Source organism: Terrapene carolina, unplaced genomic scaffold, assembly GCF_002925995.2.
Source record: "Terrapene carolina triunguis isolate 2854851 unplaced genomic scaffold, T_m_triunguis-2.0 Scaffold137, whole genome shotgun sequence".
In the NCBI taxonomy this organism is placed as follows: Eukaryota; Metazoa; Chordata; order Testudines; family Emydidae; genus Terrapene; species Terrapene triunguis.
The window spans coordinates 547,129-573,191 of NW_020664488.1; the positions used below are offsets into that span (position 1 = coordinate 547,129).

General features: G+C 43.9%; 1 protein-coding gene across 2 annotated transcripts in view; it reads right to left on the reverse strand.

The window, feature by feature from the left end:
- LOC112120748 (H(+)/Cl(-) exchange transporter 5) overlaps nucleotides 1-26,063 on the reverse strand; it is a 121,140-nt gene that overhangs the window by 61,293 nt on the left and 33,784 nt on the right. For both annotated transcript variants that reach the window (XM_026653365.1, XM_026653363.1), the window contains exon 2: nucleotides 5,187-5,339. In XM_026653365.1, the coding sequence (XP_026509150.1) occupies nucleotides 5,187-5,322 (136 nt within the window). In that variant the 5' untranslated portion in view covers nucleotides 5,323-5,339. The remainder of the gene's footprint in view (nucleotides 1-5,186; nucleotides 5,340-26,063) is intronic.

The following is a 26,063-nucleotide window of genomic DNA, read 5'->3' on the forward strand; positions in this document are numbered from 1 at the left end:
CCAAGAAAAATCCAAAGAAGTTTGGCCATATTGCTGTTTGTGTACCCAGACAGCTGCTCCATGGACTGGCGTTGTTGTTTTGTTTTTTTTTTAATTAAGAGATTGAAGAACAAAACAAAAATGATCCACTTCCCCCTCCGCTGCCATACACTGGTACATGGGAGATGCACAATGGGCAAAACGAGTTGAGGAAAGTACCAGCACACAGAAAAAAACACCAGATACTGCTCAATCTGGGACACATGGAAGGAAAAGAAAAGGCTCGCTAAGAAAAACATTTTGGGAACATTAAAGGACATTTTAAAGTTAATCCCAAGCTCTAAGCAAATATAAGTCTCAGTGACACCCTCTTTAAAGTGTTTCCATTAACCATCTATGGATCTCTTGTGTGGTTTTCCACCCAGTTGTGGTTTGTGTACAAGCCAACTCCTTTAAGTGGAAAAAACAACAGTAGTTACAGCTGACCATCTCCATCAGTGTGCAGGAAAGCAAGGGGGAGGGGGGGAGGAAAGCCGCTCGGAATATTAATGCATCTCAAGCATTACAATATTTTTATTCCTTCTACCTTCTTTTTTTCTGAATTGGACCCAACTGGACAGAATAAAATTAGTCCATTGAGAGGCACTAAATTAGCTCTGCAAGAGGTAGTTAAAGAAAGTTACTCATTTTTGAAATCTGCTGAAATCCAAGTATGGACATAGATGGAACAGCACCAAGATATAGGAAAGAAGCAGTGTTTACAAGTCCATTGGCAAATCATGCTGGTTTGTAAATGTTAGTAATAAGTTAAAGGTACCTATAAATCCACCGCCAAACTCAGTAGAAGATTTTATATTTTAAAATTCTGTACATGTTACCAAAAGTGCATCTAGTATACTCCTTAAAGCAAATTTGATAACCTGAATTTTTATTCCACGTCATTTTTGACGCTTTTGAAAACTGACATGTCTGATAGTCTGACTCTCAAAAATAAGACAAAGTTACTGTATAGTGAGATATTATAGTTCTACACCAGTGGGTGAGATGAAGTCTATGCTGCATGATAAGTGTGCATATCCCCCTTGAAGGACAGTAACATTAGACAGATGGTTCTGAACTACAAGTTAGGCCTGATCTACATAGAAAAATTATATTGGCATAGCTACATCAATAAAGGGTGTGAAAAAACCCACATCCCTGACCCACAGCTATGCCAACAAAATCCCCAGAAGAGGGCTTCTGTCAACATAGCTAACTTCATTTGGGGAGAGGGTGTTCCAACACCAACAGAAAAAACCTCTCTGTTGGTAGGTTGTGTCTACACTATGGAGCTATGCCAACATAAGTATGCTGTTATAGTCGCCATAATATAGACATATAGTCACGGATTCATGAATAGCACAAAAGACATGGGGCCTAGTTCACAGATTTATAGTTTCTAAGATCAGAAGGGACCACTGTGATTATCTAGTCTGACCTTCTGTATTACACACACCATAAAACCTCCCCAAAATAATTTCTAGAGTAGATCTTTTAGAAACGCATCCAATCTCGATTTAAAAATCATCACTGTGGAAAATCCACCACGACCCTTGATGAATTGTTCTGATGGTTAATTATTCTCATTGTTTAAAATGTGCCTTATTTCCAGTCGGAATTTGCCTAGCTTCAACTTCCAGACATTGGATCATGTTAGACCTTTCTCTGCTAGAGTGAAGAGCCCACTATTCAATATTTGTTCCCCGTGTAGAAACTTATAGACTAGTCAAGTCACTCCTTAACCTTCTGTTTGTTAAGCTAAATAGATTGAGCACTTTGAGTCTATCGCTATAAGACAGGTTTCCTAACATTCTTGAGGCTCTTCTCTGAATCCTCTCCAATTTATCAATCTCCTTCTTGAACTGTGGGCACCAGTCCTGTTTGGGGATCCTAGATCAACGATTCCCAAAGTGGGGGAGGTGGCCCCCGTGAGGGGTTGGGACACTGCAAACACTTTTCAGAAGGGTTGCAGACACCTTCCTTCCTCCCCCCCCCTTTCTCCCCCCCACAGGGTTGTGGAGATAACGATCTACTCATGTTTACAAGGCTAACACAATGTAGTAATGCTTGCCTGAATCTGCAGATAGGTGACACCACAGCTCCAGGAGTTGTAAACGGCTCCACTCAGCTCAATACAGGCCCTGCATGCTACAACTTTAGATCAAAACCAAAAGAATGCTTCCCTGAGGATGAGGCAAACTGGAAGGAGATTGATTTGAAACCCCTTTGTTGAGCCACACTGCCACCAGATGTGCACGCTGTATTGATGGACTTGTCTTGCAAGGACTCACTGGAGGTACGGTTGGAAAGGGAAGACATCAATCAGTTTTGGTACTCAGTGAAATGTGAATGTCCATCACTTTTTTCATAGGCTCTAAGAGTAATACTTCTGTTTGCTTCCTGTTTTCAGTGTTTTAAGAATTGCTGCCATTAAAAACCAAGCACCACCACCCCAGAAGGTTGAGAACTAGCTACTTGGGTCTGACAACCTTCACAATGCATTTACAACTGATTTGCAACTCCTCATAGACTCATACATCTTATCATTAACAAGAATACAGAAAGTTATTACACTTCATAAAAACTGAAGTACCTTTTGAATGAAAATGTATGCAAATGCACATTTTTGTGTACGTTAGCAATATGCAGAACAAAAAGTCTTGTCTAGTAATTGTAAGCAGTGTGCCATAGTGAATACAGCACTGGACTGGGTCTCATGAGACCCGGGTTCTATTCCTTACTCTGCCACGCATCTACTGAGTGACCTTGGGTAAGTCACTTGCCCTCTGTGCCTCAGTTTCCCCATCTATAAAATGAGTTTAACAATATTGACCTCCTTTGTAAAACACTGAGATCTACTGATGAAGAGTGCTATACAAGCGCTAGGTATTTATTTGTGGGGTAAGGAACTGGGGATGAGGATTACAGAACAAGACTGAGAATATGGAAAATATAATGCCATCATATAAATCAATACTACACCTTCTCCTGGAATTCTATTCTGATCACTTCAGGGATATAGCAGAATTAGGAAAGATTTAGAGAAGTGACAAGAATGATTAGAGACATTGAAATATTTATATGAAGAGTGCTTGAAAGAAATTGGCATTATTTACCTTAGTAAGGAGATAAGAGGGGCCATGATAAAGGTAAATACAATAATGGATGGTACAGAGGTGGTGCATCAGACACTTTCTATTCTTCCAGTCTTGCAACAAGAATTAAGGGGGCATTCAATGAAACTAAAGGTGGAAAATTCAAAACAAAATGGAATAATTTTTCACACAATACATGGACTGTGGAACTCATTGCCACTGTATGTTAGAGACAAAGAATTTAGCAAGATTAAAAGATGAACTGAATATTTATATGGAAAACAAGAGTATCCAGAGAGTTATAGATAATACAAGTTTTGGAAGGAATGCAACATCTCATGTTTCAGAGTTTAACTCTATTAGGGATGATATTGAAATCTTCATAGGGCAGATTACGCCACATCTGCCTACTGTGGGATTTTAAACCTTCCTCTGAAACATTTGATGCTGGCCAATGTTGGAGATAAGGTATTGGCTTGACAGTCCCTGGATCTAATCTAGTATGGCAATTCTTGTGTTCCCATGGGAGGGGGATAATGGAAAATATTGATGGTCTAAAAGGAAGATGTGGCTGGAAAAGTTTGGAAGTCACTGATCTAGACAACTCCTCTAGTCAGTATCAGTATGGTCCCCACAGTTGTATTCGAGTCCTTTCTTCAGCCCAGTTTTAAAAGACATCAGCAACAGGGATGGCACAAGCTAATAGATTTCCCTGTTCAGATACTTTCTGAAGAACTTAAATTTTCCTTGGCTCAGTCTCCTTACTCTTACTTACATCCCAGTCAACTATCCTGAACAATTTCTCTCCCTCCCTACCATTTTGCCCCTTAAATACTTTAGACCATTATACCCCATTTCCTTTAGCTTTTGATCAGCCAAGATATATAGAATTAGATCTTTCAAGTCTCTTTGTCCACTTTATCATTTTTGTGGCTCTTCTCTAAATCCCCTCCAATTTGTGCACATCTTTTTGGTATGGAGGTCCCAAGAGTATTCTAAGTGCTCTCTCTAACAAGTCCTCTATAGGCAGGGTCCCTCTTCTCCTTGTTCTTTATTCCGCATGCTATAAATTGATGAACTTCAAAACACCTTTATCTCTTTGCTTTACTGAAGTGGCTGCACTGTAGCAATGCAGATTACATGCAACTGTTTCAATGAGTCACTTCACCCTGAGTGAAAGGTACATTGTATTTATCAGTTGAACAAGATAGAGGGGAATTCCCAATTTTCAACATCTAAAAAACAGTAAACCAAAGCAGATGGCTTTGCTGAGATTGAAGAGCGCCTCAAATAACAGCTGCATTATAAAGAAGAGCAGCCAAGATCTTTGGATGGGGGCTGAACAATTATGAGTAATAGAGCTTCTGGGTCATAACTGTCCCAGGGATCATGTTTGCTTTTACTCATACACCAGGCTGCCTCAAGCCACTGATTAATTGCTTGCTTGCCCCCGGTGATATGTGAAGTGCCTAGAAAGGACTGTGGGGAGGAAAAACAAGTCCTTGAAGACACAGAAAAAGAGTGCAGGCTAATTTATTGTATATACTAAAAGATCACGCAAACAGAAAAATAGATTGAGAAGAGAAAATACTTTCCCTGTATGACAATTCACTAAATGTGTACAGCCAGGATTAGATAGTTTACTGTGATGGGGAGATGCCCTGGCTTCTCTCTTAGAAATAGTCACTAGTCTACCTTCTGTAGTCTATCTTACCTTCTCTTTTAAAGAAACACTCGGCTACTTTGTGCTGCACCCAAGTCCTAATTCAATCACTGTTTACTTATAGTGACAGAAGCCAATGGAAGCAGGTGAGTGCACACTTGGCTGCTATATGGTACTACAGCAGCCTGTACAGAAAGCCACTCAGGTGAAAATAGTGCAGTGTAGAGAATTGTGTTGAGGTCACAATAGGAGTGACACAGCAAAGCATATGGCCCTTACACCACAACCTGGGCACTCCAAGAAACTGGCTCTTGCTACAGTCACACGAAGTAGTACATATTAACCTGAAATTATCTACATAAAGATTTTAGTGATGAGGAATTTAATGGAGACGGCAACATGAGCATTACCTCCCAACATCTCTCTATCCAGCGGGGGATCATCATCTGTGATGGAGAAATCCAGAGCTCCTCCTGCTATCTCCACCATGTCTTCATCACTGGTGCTGCTCTGGAAACTCCCTCGTCGAAAGCCTTTATTATTCATGGCTACAGCCTCTGAACCTAGAATGGAAGGGAAAACAAAGATAGTTTCATAGTATAAGGTTGAAGACACCAATGTGTACACCTACGTTCCACAGTAATTGATGTTTGACTATGTGCTAATCCAGTCTGACTAGCTGAATGGAATAAAATGGTAGACCTGGTATCCTACATACAGGAAGGGAGGTAACATTTATTTTTTCAATATGGCAAGCCTACAAGAAGTATGACAGCTGCCTGTTCTAGCCCAGGGATCTGACTGGATTTTCCACATTTACAAGCTGTTGTTCCTGTGATATATTTCATGCTAACATATGGGCCAAAAACAGTGATTTAGTTACATGAAATAAGAGGACAGCATTTCAAAGAGTTACCTGCAGGGTGCATAAAAATCAGTGATTTTTTAAAAACTGGATTTAAATCTCTTTACAAATGAATGTATTTAATATTACATTTGAAATTATAACCACCTATTAAAGCCTAAACTTACTATCATCTATTAATTAAATTAAATTAAAAGCAATATTCAAGCACTACAAGTCTGCTGCCAAAGTTCAAAAAAAAAAAAAAAAAAATCAAACCATTGAACTGGTGGAAGTCACTGGCTACGAACCAGAGTTTTGTAAAGTGCTAAACCAACTTTTGACAGCAATAGTCCTTTGTGCAGGTGCAGAGACAATACTTTCTTCATTTTAGTTTGACTAGTTCAGTTCAATGACTGGTTCTCAAAGTTGAGAAACAGATTGGGAGCTGAAAAAGCAGGAAAGCTTGTTTTCCTTTTCCACTCTACAAAGAAAAATGAGATGCGAGTGGATGAGACCTACTCATTCTAAAATTTTAAAGGACACAGTGACCGTAAACAATCAGTTCAATTCACTAACCGTTAATACTTATGTTTAATAAATCTGTTTTAAATACAAAACATGTTGATAGAAATAAGTTTATGTATCCAGTACATTTGAGGTTTTATTTTAGCTATTAAAAACCATTTGAAATTGCTGTTATTGTGCATTTTGAATTGAATTTCAGTTACCACCCAAATGTAGCATGAGGAATGATGAGTAAAAAAAAATCATTTAGTAATGTTGTGATGCATCATTCGTTTTCTAACCAAAAAATGAACAAATTAAGAATCTGAATAAATGTATGTTAAGCTATTATACAGCTTTAAATAAATATGCATAGATATAACATACCCTCCTAGTTAGCAAAAAGAACCAAATTTAGCGTAAAGGCTGTATTTGCTTACATGTCAACATGTTTTAACCAAACAAAGAGAATAAGCCTCTTTAGAAAACCAACAAAATAGCACAAATGCAAAACAAGATTGATTTAAATTAACAATTGATTTTAATCCACCCTGGTTACTTGTAGAGATGCCATGAAAGTGTAATACTAAAATGCTCATGTTTTTAAAATGGATTTTGAAACCCCCCCACCAACACACACACACCCCCAAACTCAGAGGGAACCAGCTTCAACAACAAAAAATTAAACCCAATAGAGACTGGGGCCTGGTCTACACTACGAGTTTAGGTCGAATTTAGCAGCGTTAAATCGAATTAAGCCTGGACACATTCACATGGCTAAGTCCCTTTTTTCGACTTAAAGGGCCCTTTAAACCAGTTTCTTTACTCCACCTCCGACGAGGGGATTAGCGATAAAATCAGCCTCAGCGGGTCGGAATTGAGGTAGTGTGAATGGAATTCGACGTTATTGGCCTCCGGGAGCTATCCCACAGTGCTTCATTGTGACCGCTCTGGACAACACTCTCAACTCAGATGCACTGACCAGGTAGACAGGAAAAGCCCCACGAACGTTTGAATTTCATTTCCTGTTTGCCCAGCGTGGAGAGCACAGGTGACCACGCAGAGCTCATCAGCACAGGTAACCGTGATGGAGTTCCAGGATTGCAAAAGAGCTCCATCATGGACCGAACGGGAGGTACGGGATCTGCTCACCATAAGGGGAGATGAATCAGTGCTAGCTGAACTCCGTAGCAGTAAACAAAATGGCAAAATATTAGAAAAGGTCTCCAAGGCCATGAAGGACAGAGGCCATAACAGGGACGCACAGCAGTGCCGCGTGAAAATTAAGGAGCTAAGGCAAGCCTACCACAAAGCCAGAGGGGCAAATGGAAGGTCCGGGGCAGAGCCGCAAACATGCCGCTTCTACGCGGAGCTGCATGCGATGCTAGGGGGTGCAGCCACCACTACCCCAACCGTGTGCTATGACTCCTTCAATGGAGAAACACACAGGGAAGCGGGTTCGGGGTACGAGGAAGATGAGGATGAAGATAATGTAGATAGCTCACAGCGGCAAGGAAGCGGAGAAACCGGTTTCCCCAACAGCCAGGATACGTTTATCACCCTGGACCTGGAACCAGTAACCCCCGAACTCACCCAAGGCGTGCTCCCAGACCCTGAGGGCACACAGGGGACCTCTGTTGAGTGTACCTTTGTAAATATTACACATGGTTTAAAAGCAAGCGTGTTTAATGATTAATGATTAATTTGCCCTGGCAATCGCAGCCAGTACAGCTACTGGAAAAGTCTGTTAACGTGTATGGGGATGGAGCGGAAATCCTCCAGGGACATCTCCAGAAAGCTCTCCTTCATGTACTCCCAAAGCCTTTGCAAAAGGTTTCTGGGGAGGGCTGCCTTATCCCGTCCGCCATGGTAGGACACTTTACCACACCAGGCCAGTAGCACGTAGTCTGGAATCATTGCATAACAAAGCATGGCAGCGTATGGTCCCGGTGTTTGCTGGCATGCAGACAACATCCATTCCTTATCGCTCTTGTGCCACAAGTACTCCTGTTCTTATCTCTCTTTGTTATCCTCAGGAGAGTGATATCATTCACGGTCACCTGGTTGAAATGGGGCAATTTTATTAAGGGGACATTCAGAGGTGCCCCTTCCTGCTCTGCTGAACAGAAATGTTCCCCGCTGTTAGCCACGCGGTGGGGGGGGAGGGGTGAAGTGATCATCCCCGAGAATTGGGTGTGGGGAGGGGGGAGGGGGGTTAGTTGGGTTTGTGCTGCATGTTAACCCGGAAACCGCAGCCCCTCCTTTTACATTGCAAACCCATTTTAAATGGCGAACCCAACGGGTTCTTGGTATGGGAAATGAGGGCGCTACTGTTTGAAACCATTCCCACATGTTATGAAGGTTAAAAAAGCCAAAAGACTGTGGCTTACAATGGCTGCCTGCAAGCCGAAATCTGTTGCCTGGCACTGCGTGAGTGATCTCTCACACCAAACCAGCAGGTCCTCAATATAAGAGGAAAAATGCGACCTTGTAACGAAAGCACATGTGCTGTGTAATGTGAACAGCAAAATTTAATGTGAAAGAGTGTACCCATTGTTCTCTAAAATGTGTCTTTTTTAACCATTCTCCCTTCTCCTCCACCAGCTGCAAATGTTTCTCCTTCACAGAGGCTAGCAAAGATTAGAAGGAGAAAACGGCGGACTCGGGATGATATGTTCTCGGAGCTCCAGATGTCCTCCCACGCTGACAGAGCACAGCAGAATGCATGGAGGCAGTCAATGTCAGATTACAGAAAAGCACAATATGAACGAGAGGAGAGGTGGCGGGCTGAATCGCGGAATGAACAGAGCAAGTGGCGGGCTGAAGATGATAGGTGGCGTCAGCTTGCAGACAGAAGGCAAGAGTCGATGCTCCGGCTGCTGGAGCATCAAACTGATATGCTCCAGCGTATGGTTGAGCTGCAGGAAAGGCAGCAGGAGCAGAGACCGCCGCTACAGCCCCTGTGTAACCAACAGCCCTCCTCCCCAAGTTCCATAGCCTCCTCACCCAGAAGCCCAAGAACACGATGGGGGGGCCTCCGGCCACCCAGTCACTCCATCCCAGATGATTGCCCAAGCATCAGAAGGCTGGCCTTCAATAAGTGTTAAAGTTTTAAACTGCAGTGTGTCCTTTTCCTTCCCTCCTCCCCCACCCATCCCAGGCTACCTTGGCAATTATCCCCCTAGTTATGTGATGAATTAATAAAGAATGCATGAATGTGAAGTAACAATGACTTTATTGCCTCTGCAAGCGGTGCTCGAGGCGGGGAGGGGAGGGCGGGGTGGTTGGTTTACAGGGAAGTAGAGTGAGCCGGTGGGGGGGCGGGGGGCGGAGGGGTCATCAAGGAGAAACAAAACAGAAGTTTCACACCGTAGCCTGGCCAGTCACAAAACTCGTTTTCAAAGCTTCTCTGATGCGCACCGCGCCCTGCTGTGCTCTTCTAACCGCCCTGGTGTCTGCCTGCGTGTAATCAGCGGCATGGCGATTTGCCTCAACCTCCCACCCCACCATAAATGTCTCCCCCCTTACTCTCACAGATATTGTGGAGCGCACAGCAAGCAACAATAACAATGGGGATATTCTTTTCGCTGAGGTCTGAGCGAGTCAGTAAGCTGCGCCAGCGCGCTTTTAAACGTCCAAATGCACATTCCACCACCATTCGGCGCTTGCTCAGCCTGTAGTTGAACAGGTCCTGACTACTGTCCAGGCTGCCTGTGTACGGCTTCATGAGCCATGGCATTAAGGGGTAGGATGGGTCCCCAAGGATCACGATAGGCATTTCAACATCCGCAACGGTTAGTTTCTGGTCCGGGAAGAAAGTCCCTTCCTCCAGCTTTCGAAACAGACCAGAGTGCCTGAAGACGCAAGCATCATGTACCTTTCCCAGCCATCCCACGTTGATGTTGGTGAAATGTCCCCTGTGATCCACCAGGGCTTGCAGTAGCATTGAAAAGTACCCCTTGTGGTTTATGTACTCGGTGGCTTGGTGCTCCGGTGACAAGATAGGGATATGGGTTCCGTCTATCGCCCCACCACAGTTTGGGAATCCCATTGCAGCAAAGCCATCCACTATGGCCTGCATGTTTCCCAGAGTCACTACCCTTGATATCACCAGGTCTTTGATTGCCCTGGCAACTTGGATCACAGCAGCCCCCACAGTAGATTTGCCCACTCCAAATTGATTTCCGACTGACCGGTAGCTGTCTGGCGTTGCAAGCTTCCACAGGGTTATCGCCACTCGCTTCTCAACTGTGAGGGCTGCTCTCATCCTGGTATTCTGGCGCTTCAGGGCAGGGGAAAGCAAGTCACAAAGTTCCATGAAAGTGCCCTTACGCATGTGAAAGTTTTGCAGCCACTGGGAATCGTCCCACACCTGCACCACGATGCGGTCCCACCAGTCTGTGCTTGTTTCCCGGGCCCAGAATCGGCGTTCCACGGCATGAACCTGCCCCAGTAACACCATGATTTCCACACTGCTGGGGCCTGTGCCTTGTGAGAGGTCTATGTCCATGTCAATTTCCTCATCACTCTCGTCGCCGCGCTGCAATCGCCTCCTCAGCTGGTCGTGGTTTTGCTTTGGCAAGTCCTGGCTCTGCATATACTCCAGGACAATGCACGTGGTGTTCATAGTGCTCATAATTGCTGCGGTGATCTGAGCGGGCTCCATGATCCCAGTGCTATGGCGTCTGGTCTGAAAAAAGGCACGAAACTAGTATCTGACGGACGGAGGGAGGGAGGGAGGGGCAAGTGATGACATGGCATACAGGTACAGGGAATTAAAATCAACAAAGGTGGCTGTGCATCAGGGAGAGAAACAAACAACTATCACACAGAATGGCCCCCCCAAAGATTGAACTCAAAACCCTGGGTTTAGCAGGCCGTTGACTTCACGGAGCGAGGGGGAAGCAAATGAATACAGAACAAATCTATTTTTTACATCTTAAGCTGGCAGACGACGGTGCAGCATGACTGATAGCCCTTGGCATCTTCTGGGTGCTTGGCAGAAAATACTGGGCGCTTGGCAGAAAATAGTGTACTACGACTGATAGCCATCATCATCATTGGGAAGGCAGCGACTGGGGGACATACGGAGTTTCAGCCACTGCAGTAAGACAACGACGGATACCAGTCGTAATACACCATCTTCTGCCAAAAGGCAAGGGGCTGCTGCTGTGTAGCAATGCAGCCCCACGTCTGCCAGCACCCAGATCGCCGATGAAGGCTACCAGTCATACTGCACCGTCTACTGCCAAAAGGCAATTAGCTGCTGCTGTGTAGCAATGCAGTCCCACGTCTGCCGGCACCCAGAGGACATATGGTGATGGTGAGCTGAGCTGAGCTGAGCGGGCTCCACGCTTGGCGTGGTATGTTGTCTGCACAGGTAACCCAGGTAAAAAGGCGCGAATCGATTGTCTGCCGTTGCTCTGACGGAGGGGGGGGGGCCTGACGACATGTACCCAGAACCCCCCGTGACACTGTTTTGCATCATTCAGGCATTGGGATCTCAACCCAGAATTCCAATGGGCAGCGGAGACTGCGGGAACTGTGGAATAGCTACCCATACTGCAACGCTCCGGAAGTCGACGCTAGCCTCGGTACTGTGGACGCGGTCCGCCGACTTAATGCACTTAGAGCATTTTATGTGGGGACACACACAATCGGCTGTATACAACCGATTTCTATAAAACCAGCTTCTATAAATTCGACCTAATTTCGTAGTGTAGACATACCCTGGGAATGGCTGAGCCATTACACAACACATTGAATCTATTTCCCCATGTTAAGTATCCTCACACCTTCTTGTCAAGCTGTCTGTAATGGGCTATCTTGATTATCACTACAAAAGTTCTCTCTCAATTAATTAGCCTCTTAGAGTTGGTAGGGCAACTCCCATCTTTTCATGTCCTCTGTATGTGTATATATACATCTCCTTACTATATGTTCCATTCTATGAATCCGATGGAGTGGGCTGTAGCCCACAAAAGCTTATGCCCAAATAAATTTGTTAGTCTCTAAGGTGCCACAAGTACTCCTGTTCTTTTTGCGGATATGGACTAACACGGCTGCTACTCTGAAACCTAGAATTTCTGTATTGCCCATAATCATTTACAGAATCCTAAACCCTTCACTTCACCTGAATCAGAAAGCTCAGTAGCAGAAGTTAATACATAGTGTATTTCATTTTCAAAGTTCTGGCTAGGGTGACAAGGAACATTTGCACTGTAACTCAGAAGCCGCACATGGTTGCTGAACATTCCCAAGCAAAGAGGGGTTAACAAACCACTACTGTTATCAGCAGGTGAAAGATAGCGGGTTCCTTAGCCTGGTGTTTCCAGACAGAGAAGACAGCAAAGCAATTCATTTGCCAGAATAAACTCTGCCTTCACCTCCCTAGATAGTAATCTTTTTGTAAAAAGAGAATAATGTAACATGTTGCTCATTAACCGTTCAAACACGAAAAACAGACGTCGGGCTTTTCTTCTCTCAAGTGTTTGCATTTACAAAGCTGGATTCTTTCTTCCATTGTGAATCCTTCATGCTGCTCCAACTGCATAAAAGTGCTGTAAGCCCAGCAGAAATGGCGCAAGGGAGTACATGCTAGAAGGCGATTCCCCTTGCGAATGCTGGCAGAATGGCACTACTGCACCCTGTGCTGAGTTCGCCTGTCATATCACCAGATATGCATCTCAGCCTTGCTTTAGGAAAAACAGCACTTCCAAACAGCATGAATTATGCTCTGCAAAATCATTTCCTATTGCTAAGGAAAACAATCCTGGCATTGCAAAATAAGTTGACAAACAACTTCTCTCAGAAAAATACCCCTAAAACCACAGTACACTGGTTAAACTTTAAACTGTGTTTAAACTTTAAACACATTAAACTGATGCAGAGTGCAAGAGAAAAGAAAATGCTATAGGTACATTTGCTTTAGTTGAACCCAATGTTCAGTTCAGCCAGTAAGCAGCTGTACTCTAACCCTAACCTAATGCACAGAGTGCCTTTATATTCATAGCCCTCTGAAAGCCCACAGATGGAACAACTTACAGTACTTTATATAACGTGCATAGAGGAGGTTGGCTTTAAGTTTTATTTTATCCATGTAACCGAAAGTGACTTGTTGAGGATTTGTGACCTGTTGTGTGTTCTCTCTGGCCAAAAGAAGTAAAATAAAGTCTAATGTTAATCAAGTGGAATCCTCTTGTGGTACAGTGTTTACTTAAAATACCCAAAAAGTATTTCAGATTTCCACCAGATATGGAACTCTATTTCCTGACCGAAACTGATCCGCGCTGTTGTTGTTCTTTAAGAGCTGACATGTTTCAAGCCAGTAGAGGCTGCATACAAGTGATAAGCGAAGCGATCCCTATACGTATGCCCCTTACCTCTTAGGCTAGGTCTACACTACCCACCTGAATCGGCGGGTAGAAATCGATCTCTCGGGGATCGAATTATCGCGTCTCATCGGGACGCGACAATCGATCCCCGAATCGATGCGCTTACTCCACCAGTGGAGGTAGGAGTAAGCGCCGTCGACGGGGAGCCGCGGAGGTCGATTTTGCCGCCGTCCTCACAGCGGGGTAAGTCGGCTCCGATACGCTGAATTCAGCTACGCTATTTGCGTAGCTGAATTTGCGTATCTTAAATCGACCCCCCCCCCCCGTAGTGAAGACCTGCCCTTAGACACAAGAGCCTCAACTAGGATGATATAAATGCGAAGAACTTTATTTAAAAAAAAATAAAAAAGACATGAATTTCATGGTGGTAAAGGTGCTGGACTAATAGCCCTCTGAAAGCTGAAGTCCAATGTATTCAAAGAAAAGGTACAGCACAGACTGGAGTGTAGATATCCCGACACATTAATCTCTGCCAGTGAGATTAATCTCTGATCTGCAGGAACCACCTCTGGGGGGAGAACACTGCAGTCTGAATAGGTCTCCAATAAGCCTGCTGGCAAGGGGACAATGATGGCTGTATTATGTGGCTACCTAGCCACCACAAATGGACTACAAAATATCAACTTGCTTCAAACAGGCCATCTGACAGCTGTGATAGAGAAATGACTATCACAACCGCCAGGGGCGGCTCCAGGCACCAGCGCAGCAAGCACATGCCTAGGGCGGCAAGCCGCAGGGGGTGGCCTGCCGGTTGCTGTGCCGGTTGCTGTTGCCTGCGGGAGGTCCACTGGTCCCACGGTTTTGGCAGCAATTCGGTGGCAGGTACATCGAAGGCGCGGGACTGGCAGATCACCCGCAGAAACCCCGCTGAATCCGCGTGACCAGCGGACCGCCTGCAGGCGTGCCGCCGAAGGCCACCTGACTGCCATGCTTGGGGCGGCAAAAAACAGAGCCGCCCCTGACAACCGCCCTGGGAGACAGACTAATAACCTTGAGGTCAAAGACTCATTCTCCTAACTATCCAGGTCCCTATTTAATGGGATTTTCATTACTTGTATATGTTTTTTGGAGAAGTATTATTTTTAACTTCTATTATTAAGTGTCTTATAAGTATGAAAAATGAGTATCCCAAATGGTTGGAAAATTATTCTCAGAAAGTAGTTATCAGTGGTTCACAGTCAAGCTGGAAGGGCATATTGAGAGGGGTCCTGCAGGAATCAGTCCTGGGTCCAGTTCTGTTCAATATCTTCATCAACGATTTAGACAATGGCATAAAAAATACACTTAAGTTTGAGGACAATACCAAGCTGGAAGGGACTGCAAGTGCTTTATAGGATAGGATTAAAATTCAAAATGATCTGGACAAACTGGAGAAACGGTCTGATGTAAATAGGTGAAATTCAATAAGGACAAATGCAAAGTACTCCACTTAGGAAAGAACAATAAGTTGCACACATACAAAATGGGAAATGACTGTGTAGGAAGAAGTACTGCGGAAAGTGATCTGGGGGTTATAGTAGATCACAAGCTAGATACTGTATGAGTCAACAGTGTCACATGTTGCAAAAAAGCAATGGTTATTCTGGGATACGTTAGCAGGAGTGTTGTAAGCAAGACACAAGATGCACTAATAAGGCCTGAACTGGAGTAGTGTGTCCAGCTCTGGGTGCCACATTTTAGAAAAGATGTGGAGAAAGTCCAGAGGAAGCAACAAAAATGATTAACGGTCTAGAAAACATGACCCATGAGGGAACATTGAAAAAATTGGGTTTGTTTAATCTGGAGAAGAGAAGACTTGGGGGGGGGGGGGGGAAGAGGGGTATGATAACAGTTTTCAAGTACATAAAAGGTTGTTTGTTACAAGGAGAAGGGTGAAAAATTGGTTCTCCTTAACCTCTAAGGATAGGACAAGAAGCAATGGGCTTAAACTGCAGCAAGGGAGGTTTAGGTTGGACAGTAGGAAAAACTTCCTGTCAAGGTGGTTAAGCACTCGAACAAATTGCCTAGGGAGGTTGTACAATCTGTCATTGGAGGATTTTAAGAACAGTTTAGACAAACACCTGTCAGAAATGGTCTAGTTATTACATAGTCCTGCCTTGAGTGCAGGGGACTTGCCATAACTATAAAGTGAAGGGTAACAACCCTCCTGTGTACAATACTATAAAATCCCTCCTGACCAGAGGCACCAAAATCCTTTTACCTGTAAAGGGTTAAGAAGCTCAGGTAACCTGGCTGACACCTGACCCAAAGGACCAATAAGGGGACAAGATACTTTCAAATCTTGGGAGGGGGGGGGGCGGCAGAAGGCTTTTGTTTGTGCTCTTTGTTTTGGTGGGTGTTCGCTCTTGGGACTAAGAGGGACCGGACATCAACCCATGTTCTCCAAATCTTTCTGCACAAGTCTCTCATATTTCAAACTTGTAAGTAACAGCCAGGCAAGGCGTTTTAGTTTTATCTTTGTTTTCTCAACTTGTAAATGTTCCTTTGCTAGAGGGAGGTTCATCCCTGTTTTGCTGTAACTTTGAAACTAAGGCTAGAGGGGGTTCCTCTGGGCTCTTTGAATCTGATTACCCTGTAAAGTTATTTTCCATCCTGATTTTACAGAGATGATTTTTACCTTTTCTTTTTAATAAAATCCTTCTTTTAAGAACCTGACTGATTTTTCCATTGTCCAAAGATCCAGGGGTTTGGGTCTTTGATCACTTTGTAACCAATTGGTTAGGATATTTCTGAAGCCTACCCAGGAAAAGGGGTGTAAGGGCTTGGGGGGGATATTTTGGGGGGGGGAAGAAGAACTCCAAGTGGTCCTTTCCCTGTTTCTTGTTACATCACTTGGTGATGGCAGCATACCAGGTTTTAACCTAAGCTGGTAGAAATAATCTTAGGGGGCTTTCATGCGGGTCCCTACATCTGTACCCTAGAGTTCAGAGTGGGGAAGGAACCCTGACAGGACTGGACTAGAAGACCTACTGAAGTCCCTTCCAGTCCTACACTTCTATGACTCTATCCCAAGTTTCTAGCTATCAAATGTAATCTCAATGTTTACAGAAAGCCTTGTGCTTCCCGAACACAAAGCAACTCGCCCTGTGTCTCAGGATGAAATCAAAAGGCCAGATGCCTCCAAGGGCAGACACGTATGTTTCTATGTTCCACCACATAACAAACCAAAATTCAACAATTTTGTCTGAAATTCATACCAGGTAATTTCTGCTAATTAAATACACCTCCCAGAATATTACACTAGAAAAAGTACACTCCTTGTTCTTCTGATAGCTCTGAGAATAGCTTTGAGTGGACTGGTACTGATCTTTTAACCAATGGCTGCAGGCTATGGATTGCTCCTCTTTTCTATCATTCTTGTTATTTAGAATTTTAGCTGCCAAACATCAATCCCTGCATCCACAAGAACTTACTCGTACCTTTTGAATGGGTATTGAACTCATGCTATAAGAGACTTAGATATGAACTGTCCTGTCTTTAGATGTGTACATGTGGCTCCTAGCTGAATTGCTCCCATTCACTGACATTGCATAAGAAAACTTCCTGATAGTCCAATAATAAATGCTGCGCAACAGCCACTGTGCGTGCACAGGAATTCTGTATGGAAGCAAGCGGCTGACTTAACATTTACTATAAAATACAATTGAACACTTCTTTCAGTGATGAATCTTGAAGTCCCCAGTTACAGAAAATACAGCAGAAGGTTGTTGAAACTAACAACCATGCTTGTTTTTTGCCTTATTTTGAGAGACTACTTCCTCAACAGGTGAGCAGTAAGGCTATGTCTACACTGCATAACACCCGCAGCTGACCCATGCCAGCTGACTCAGGCTCGGGCTAAGGGGTTGTTTAATTATAGTGTATATATTTTGGCTTGGGCTGCAACTCAAGCTCTGGGACTCTCTCCCTTCGCAGAGCCCTAGAGCTCAGGCTGAAGCCTGAACCTGAACACCCACACCACAATTAAACAGCCTCTTAGCCTGAGTCAGCTGGCAGGGGCCAGCTGTGCGTTTTTAATTGCAGTGTAGACACACCCTAAATTTCCAAACTAAGACTCCTGGGTCCTCCTGTGCACAAAAGAAGGGTGCCACATGCTTCCTCCCTACATAATGACCTTGTGACCATACATGAATGAGAGCAGCTCCTCCTTCCCCCCTCCACAAATCCATACACCCCAAACATAAAAATTACAGCTCCTTTATGGAATAAGGTAGAAAATCACTGGAAGAGATATAACTTGACTTTCCCTCATGCCCCATGGTGGGCATACATACCAAGAGATTGCTGGCCTAGCCAGGGGGAAGCCATCTTCCTAGAGACCCTCCAATCAGCCTCTTCCACCTCTTTCAGCCACAAGATGCCATTTTCTCCATCTCAGTCAACCACAGTGCTGAAGCACTGGATTAAAAACCCAAGCAGATCCGCCCTTCTGGTGGCTGGAAGTGACTCAGAAGATAGGAACCATAATAACAAAGCTAGACTGAGTACTGCCCAATAGGAATTTGCACTTCCAGAATGATGTTCTTGTCCTTTTCTGTCTCCATCATGATGTTAACCATGCCCCTTTGAGTACTTTTAAGTCAGAAAACAATTCCCGGGCTCCCAGTCTCTTTCTCCTTCCCATTTCATACTTAGTCATGTGTCAAGCGCTAAAATAAATTTGTTTCCCATCCCTACTCAACTGTTTTACTCCAACTGCCACCTCAGTCTGAGGGCTGCTACTCCTTTTCTTTCTTTACCAGAGTCCCAACAGAGCTGTTTGGTAGGGGTGAGTGAAGTAGCTGCCAATTCAAGCTCACACCAGTCAATCCACTTCTGTAAAGCCAACCTTAAAGGGCCAATGCTCTAAACAAAGGAGTATGTTGAAACAGCTTTGTTGACTACGAACATTTCAAATGCAGCTCTCAATACACATTTCCTCCATCTGATAGAAGGTTTGGCTTTGGCTCCAGAGCTAGTACAAATTATGCCAGAGAAGAAAAATGTCTTTCAAGAGAACTGAACAATTCTAATCCTGATCAGCTGCTTTCATGAGACATTCTTCTGGTGGGGAAAGGAGTGACTGTTCACCACCTGCGGTTCTCTTCACTTGAAAATCCAGATAATTAGAGAGACAGTACTTTTCTTGTAGTCCAAGACAATTCAAATGCAAGTTTCCAAACCAACCAGCCTTCAGAGCACCTGACAAGCAATTCTTGGGTCCCCCCTGCCACCCCCGCAGTTTGGCTCATCCCTGAATCCTGTGTTCTTCTCTTGCTCCCTCATCTCAAAGCTCACATCACCTCTTGAACTGGATACATATATCGTATATACCACAAATAGTTAGAATTACTTTGAAACCCTATGCAAACACTAGGGATATGCAAAAATATCAACAGTACAGAAATCTGTTCTAACTGCAAATAGTTAGAAAAAAGTACAATACAATCACTGGATTGTTGTGCCAATACTTACAGTACCTGGCCTGAAGTCAGCAGAGCAAAGATTTATAGCAACACATTCACACTGCTACTTACACTTGTGCTGTGGTTTCAAACATAACATTTTTATTTTCAAAAGGACCCCAAAGAATCAGCTAGTTCATCAAAATAAGTTATTTTGGACTCTCTACGTATAACAGGGGGGAAAAACGCACATTAGAGTTTCAGATCCTTATATGCAACCTTAATTTAGATATTGTTTTTGATTTAAAAAATGAAATTTGACAAAGAAGCAATGACCCACAACAAAATTAAAGGTATATAAAAAAAACATTAAAATAAATTAGCCATACCTGTGATCACAGTAACCTGGTAGCTCTACATAGTTGTCACTGTTTATGATACATTCTGCCCTTGGCTCAGTTTGGGCAGTGAAACTAGACTAGTCACTCGTATCGGGGCCAATCCAAAGCCTATATAATTCAATGGGAGCTGGCATAAGTGGGCGCTGGATCAGGCCCTTTCTGTTTATAGTCAGATTCACTCCCTGGTTCTGAATTGGATGAAGCTAGGGTTACCATTCGTCCGGATTCCCCCGGACATGTCCGGATTTTAGAGCTAAAAATAGCGTCCGGGGGGAATTTGTAAATGTCCGGACTTCCCCCCCCCCCATGCAGACAGGGCAGCCGGCCGGCCGGATGGTGCCACTTACATGGGGCTCCGACAGCCAGAGACAGCCCCTCCTTCCCCCTGCAGCAGAGATCGCTCCCTCCCTCCCTGTATTTGCAGATCCCCAGCCGGCCGTTCGCACCGGCAGTCTGGAGCTCCTCCCCCTGCTCCTCCTCCCCGGCATGCTGGTCTGAGCGGCAGAGTAAGGGGGTCGGAGAAGGGGCAGGGAGGTTCTGGAGGGGGCAGTCAAGAGACAGGGAGTGGGGGGGGGTCGGGAGTTTGGGGGGGCTTTCTGGGGGTGTAAGGTTTTGGGCAGTCAGGGTACAGGTGGGCGTAGGGTCTCAGGAGGGGGCAGTTAGGGTGGGGGGTCCCAGGAGGGGGCAGTTAGGGGACAGGGAACAGAGGGGCTTAGGTGGGGTTGGGAGTTCTGGGGGGGGCTATCAGGGGGTGGGGAGTGGTTGGATGGGGCATGGGAGTCCCGGGGGTCTGTCTGGGGTGGGGGTGTGGATAAGGGTTGGGGCAGTTAGGGTACAGGTAGGGGGTAGGGTCCTAGGAGGCCAGTTAGGATGGGGGGAGGGTCTCAGGAGGGGGCAGTCAGGGAACAAGGAGCAGGGAGGCTTAGGTAGGGGGTGGAGTCCTGGGGGGCAGTTAGGGGCACGGGTCCCAGGAGGGGGCAGTCAGGGGACAAGGAGCAGGGGGAGGGTTGGGATTCTGAGGGGGGTGGGGAGTGGAAGGGGCGGGGCTCCTCCCGTCCTCTTTTTTCCTTGCTGAAATATGGTGACCCTAATGAAGCTATTCTATGTATATTGGAAACAGTGCCGAGGGGAATGACAACAGGAAAAAAAGATGGATTTCTTCAAATTCAGTGACAGCTTTTTAAAAAATTCTTAGAGCACCCTAAATTGCTCCTAAACTACTTCATGATCCCTTTACTTGATATATAGTTAATTCTTCCCAAAGCACTAATCAATTAAACCCTGTACGTACAGGTTGTAGCAAGCAGTAACCGGAGAACAGTGCCTCACTGTAACTTAATTGATATTATCTAAATTAAAGCAGAGTACAAATATAATTCCAAGATACTGATCTAGTTGAGTGTCTTAAAATAATGTGGGTTACACCCTGCAGCACACAAACACTGCCAGACTAGTTTTATAACAAGATTCAGACTAAAGGGCTTTATGTACTGAATCACTGCCAAGTCAAATAAAAGGCTCTTAGCCTTAGGACTTGGACAAGTGCTCGCTTTTGCTACTATTCTGATCATTAGAAAAGTAGAACAGATCGCACAGCAAATTCTTGTGACAGGATAGACCCCAGAGTTTCCCAGAAATAAGACTATTCTTTGTGAAGCTTATCTACCACCCAGGGCCGGCGCTTCCATTTAGGCGACCTAGGCGGTCGCCTAGGGCAGCAGGATTTGGGGGGAGGCATTTTGCCGCCCTCGGCGGCAATTCTGTGGCGGGGCATCCTTCCGCGCTCCGGGTCTTCGGCGGCAATTCGGCGGCGGGTCCTTCACTCACTCCAGGACCCGCCGCCGAAGTGCCCAGAAGACCGGGAGCGTGGAAAGACCCCCCGCCTTGGGCGCCAAAAACCCTGGCGCCACTCCTGCTACCACCCTCACACATACACTGCCTCAGCCAAGAGGAATTGTACTACAAATATCTTCTGGTGTAGCAAAAACATGAAGATACTATTTACTAGAGGGATAACATAATATGAAAAATTCTTAAAGGGACTCTGTCAACTCGAAATCTAGCCAGTTTCAAAATACAAGTTAAAGTCATTTCAAATAATAGACCTTTGTGGTTTTAAAACCGCATTATCCCGCACTGGAAAGTGTTTTTCTCCCCTCCCCACCACTACTCTGCACACAGAGGAAACTGACTATACAGAGGAAACAGGGAAGGTTGCTGGACAGAAACTGAAAAGAGAAATGTTACTTCTAATTATAGTACAGTATAGGCAAAAAACTCTGAAGTGATTTTTAAGACAAAACTGTCCCTTTAATACATAAAATGTGTTGCAATGGATTCAGTTTCTTTAAGAATAAACCAATTGACCACGGAGCTTTAGTGGTTTGTTCAACACTGGCACCATACATGTTTCTCTTCTATTGTATTTTAAGTTCATAATTACAAAAGGCATTTAACCTGCCACCCATTAGCCACCCAGATTTTCCTGTTCTGGAAAGCAGAACCACCCCTTCATCTATTAGTGTAACAAGTCTGTCCATCTCATCCCTTCCTTCTTTCCATTGGGAAATTAAGGTTCCTTACTTTTAAATTCAGACGAGCAAAATGGAGTTTGGTGGCCTCTGCTGATTGAGCTCTGTCAATGGGGGAAAAGGAAGCTCTCGGCCTGGGCTCAGATACTATGAAAACCTGACTGACAGTGCTCCGAATGGTGGTGGTAAGTCTGAAATGTGAGGCGACCAATCTACATCTCCAAGTGGCTTCAAGCATTGTCCTGCACTTTCCACAAGGCAGCTGATTTATCAACCCTTGGGGCTGCCCAGAGTGGTCAGACAGATAGTGGAGAAATTGTTACAAAAGGCAAGTATCAGTTGTGTAACCAAAACGAAGGTAAAAAATTCAACCAATTTTGTTTTGCACTTGAACAGGTTCAGTGCAAGTCATTACAAACTGCTGCACTTTAAAACACATGCACAGGTCACACTGCAAAGATTAACAGTAATTACACTAGAATACCCCAGGTCCTGTTGTGAGATGTGGCTTTGTTCCATCAAGACAACACACCCCTCTGTACTTTCCTGATCAATGCTACGAAGTGATACATGTGTAAGACTGCTGATCCCTGTGGTTCTACAGCATTTGAGACAGCTTTAGTTCTACGTGGCTAACCTAATGTGCAAGATTTTAATTTTGTAGCATATAATAATCAGATACTTAAGCATGTGTCATCCCAGGGACATTAATAAGTAGGACAAATTCTACTGCACATGTGATGGACAGTGATTTCTCTATTTGCATCCTAGTTTCAGCTCCTCTTGAATAATTCATCACTGCTTCTCACAACCTTGTGCCATTCAGCCCCAGTAGCAACAAACTTGAGCAGAAGCAACCATCACCATGAGAGCTGTTTTCATCCTCACTCGTGTTTAACAATGCTTGACTTCTGCCTATGATTTGTATTTTTGAATAAATCCCCTTTGTTTTATTAGGTATTTGTTACTCATTAAATATGACAGAAGAATGGATCTTTAGCAGCAACATATCTTGGTGTCTTTTTTATTATTTTAATTTAATAAGACACCATACCAATTCTCCAGGTGCAGTACAGAATAAAAACCACACAGAAAGGGGGGGAGAGGGGAGGAGTAAGGGAGAATCCAAAATTTAACTGCCCTGCCAGGAATTTCCACAACTCATGTCATCCATATTGTTCAATGACTAAAAGAGGGTAATTAGAAGATACATTGAAGGGCCAAAATAGACCTTAAGCTACTTTGCAGGAGAGCACTCTAGTCTGGAGGACACAGGGAGAGGGAGAAAAGAAGAGCAGTTGCCCAAAATCTGCTTCTCATAAAGAGTAGAGCCACTCCACAGCAACTACATCCACATTAAGGATGCAATTATGTCACTAAACCTCACAAGTCAGTGGTATCAAAAGCTGCTGACTGATCATTTTTACATCTATATAGACATTTATCTATTATTTGTATTAGCATAGTGCCTAGACCAGGGCCCCACATTTCTAGGCAATCAAACACTGATGCAAAAAAAAAAAAAAAAGTTGCAGTCTTGTACACAGGCCAAAAACAATTACCTAGAGTGAGTTGAGGAAATCTGAGGACTCTAAGTAGTGCGGGAGTTGCTCTACTGCACCTCTCTCAAAAACTGACATCCCCAACCCCCACCTAATACACACCACATTACTGGAAAATTGTTCTCATTTTATTTTTTTTAAATGTGGACCACACACACAACCAGTTTTCCAACAATGCACCTGGATGGTCAGCTGGCGTTTTTGCCTCAATGATAAGAATATCAGTTTAGTAAGCTATCCTACTTTAAGAAAAGTTCTGGCAGTTTTCCCAACCACAACCACTTTACGTGGGCTGCTTTTAATCCCCAAGTATGAGCACATTTAAACAAAAATCAAGTGGGAATTCATTTTCCAAGTGCTTAAAGAAAACAAATTGGTGGTTCCCCTACAAATACATCAAGAGGTGGTTATCTTATGGAGATCCTTTACCCACTGACCACAGTGAAATGCAACTCAAGATTCACCTGGAGCCCTATGGATTCTAGCAGGATCAGAGTTTTCAGGAAAATTTATCACCAGGCACTAGAGTTGTTTCTATGAAAGAGGCACTTCAAAAAACTTGTTACTATTCTCTCTCACATACTCCTACATTAAAGTTGAAATGAAATCAAAGACATTTGCCATTGTGTGAAATGTGCCGTTACCTCATTCAGGATCTACAGTAGAACAGAAAGATTAGGAAAATTAAGGCAGCACTGTCAGCAGAGAGTAGAGAATTTGGGACTAGGAGCCAGAACGCTAGAGTTCTATTCCTAGATGTGAAAATGACTCCTTTTGTGGCTTTGGGCAATTCATAATTTCTCCATCTCCATTTCTCCATAGGTAAAATGGGAATAATGCTTATTGCTTCACAAAAAAGTGCCAAGGACCAATTGTTTTTAAACTACACATTGGTATTAAAGAGATCATCCTGACCACACTAAAATGAATTGTTTCACCAATTCAGGTATTCCATGTTAAATCAGAGTGTTTTCCAAACCCGTTTGCTGTAGCTGCACTCCCCCTCCAGGAACGGTGGAGGAGTTCTACACTGGGATAGAGCCTTGCTTGTGGTTAGAACTTAACAGTAATAATTCTGACAAGCAATGACATTTTGCAATATATACCAGTAGTCTCTAGACACAGAAATAAAGCCAAAGTCATTGAGCTTCTGACCTCATTAAGGATCTGAGCCTGCCCCTCTAGAAGTGAATGGCTTAAAGGAACATTCAATTTAGTCACATTTTATTTAAAATGTACCTATTAATCTTCAGATTAAAACCATTAGTACACCTGAGATTAGAAAACCCATCTTTCCTCCCCACCACCATCCATCTTATTTACTTTGTGCCTGGTCAGTTACATCATTTCCCCGATACAGTCACTCATCCTCCTGCCCTGCACTTACCCTCACTAGAAAGAAAAGTCATGTTGGATCATGATTTTAAGGAGGTGTGTTAAGAAAATATTAAATATGAATTTGCAGTCAATGAAGACAGGGACTATCACGTTTAACACGTGACCTGAATATGGGTTAATTCTATTGGCAAGCTGTTAAACAATGGTCCCAATTTTCACTGGCTGCAATGTCATGTTTAACATCATGTTAGTTAAGGTGACTCCTCATGGCTGTGTTGTAGTCTAACAGGATCGAATTTTCTTGCAAAGGTGAGCTCTAGATGGACCTTTCATATATGCACAGGGGAAAACACACCCCAAGAAGGGTTTTTTTTTTTTTTTAAAGCACAAAAACTGATAGGGAGATTCAAGGAAAGGCATAGTCCCTAAAACGACAACTCTATCTCTCTCTTCCTCCCCCTCCCCCCCACTGACTAGAGTTCAAATTGATGGCATCTTTCTAACTACTATATCAATAGTTCCAATTCTTACAAGTTAAAAAGCCAAGGTTCTTACAGCTACATACTGATATGCAAACACACGAAATATCAAATTGAGAACTGTGAATTACCAACATTCATAGCAATCCTTTTCTGCAGTGTACATTTATACCCACTTTACCTACAATCTGTGTACATATCCAAATTTGTGTATCTGTTGGAAATTTAGTTCAAAGTTTTGACTCTTTGGTTCTTAAAGCTAAGCATCCATATAAAAAGGTTCTACTTTGTAGAGGTGCAGAGCACCCACTGAGAGGCTGGGTGCTGAGCCCCTTTAAACCAAAGTGGCCCAATTTTCAAATGGCTACATTTAGCTGCCCATATGTTGAGTTTAATCTTTTTCTTTGAAAGAGATTGTGTATGCACTATTTTTAACTGAAGTTAAAAGTTATAGGCTCTAGGTCAGGGGTCGGCAACCTTTCAGAAGTGGTATGCCAAGTTCACTGTAATTTAAGGTTTCCCGTACCAGTAATACATTTTAACGTTTGTAGAAGGTCTCTCTCTATGTCTATATTATATAAATAAACTATTGTTGTACTTAAAGTAAATAAGGTTTTTAAAATATTTAAGAAGCTTCATTTAAAATAAAATTAAAATGCAGATCTCATCAATTTAGTGTGATTCTTGCCTGGGATCCTTGTGTGGGGTTCCAGCCACCAGCCCCGCTCAGCCGGCTGCCGGTCTGGGGTTCCATTCACTCAGCCGGCCGCGGGTTGAGCGGGGCCAGCGTGGGGCTGAGTGGCTCAGTCCGCTGCCAGTCTGGGTAGCCGGCTGCCGGCCCCTTGCC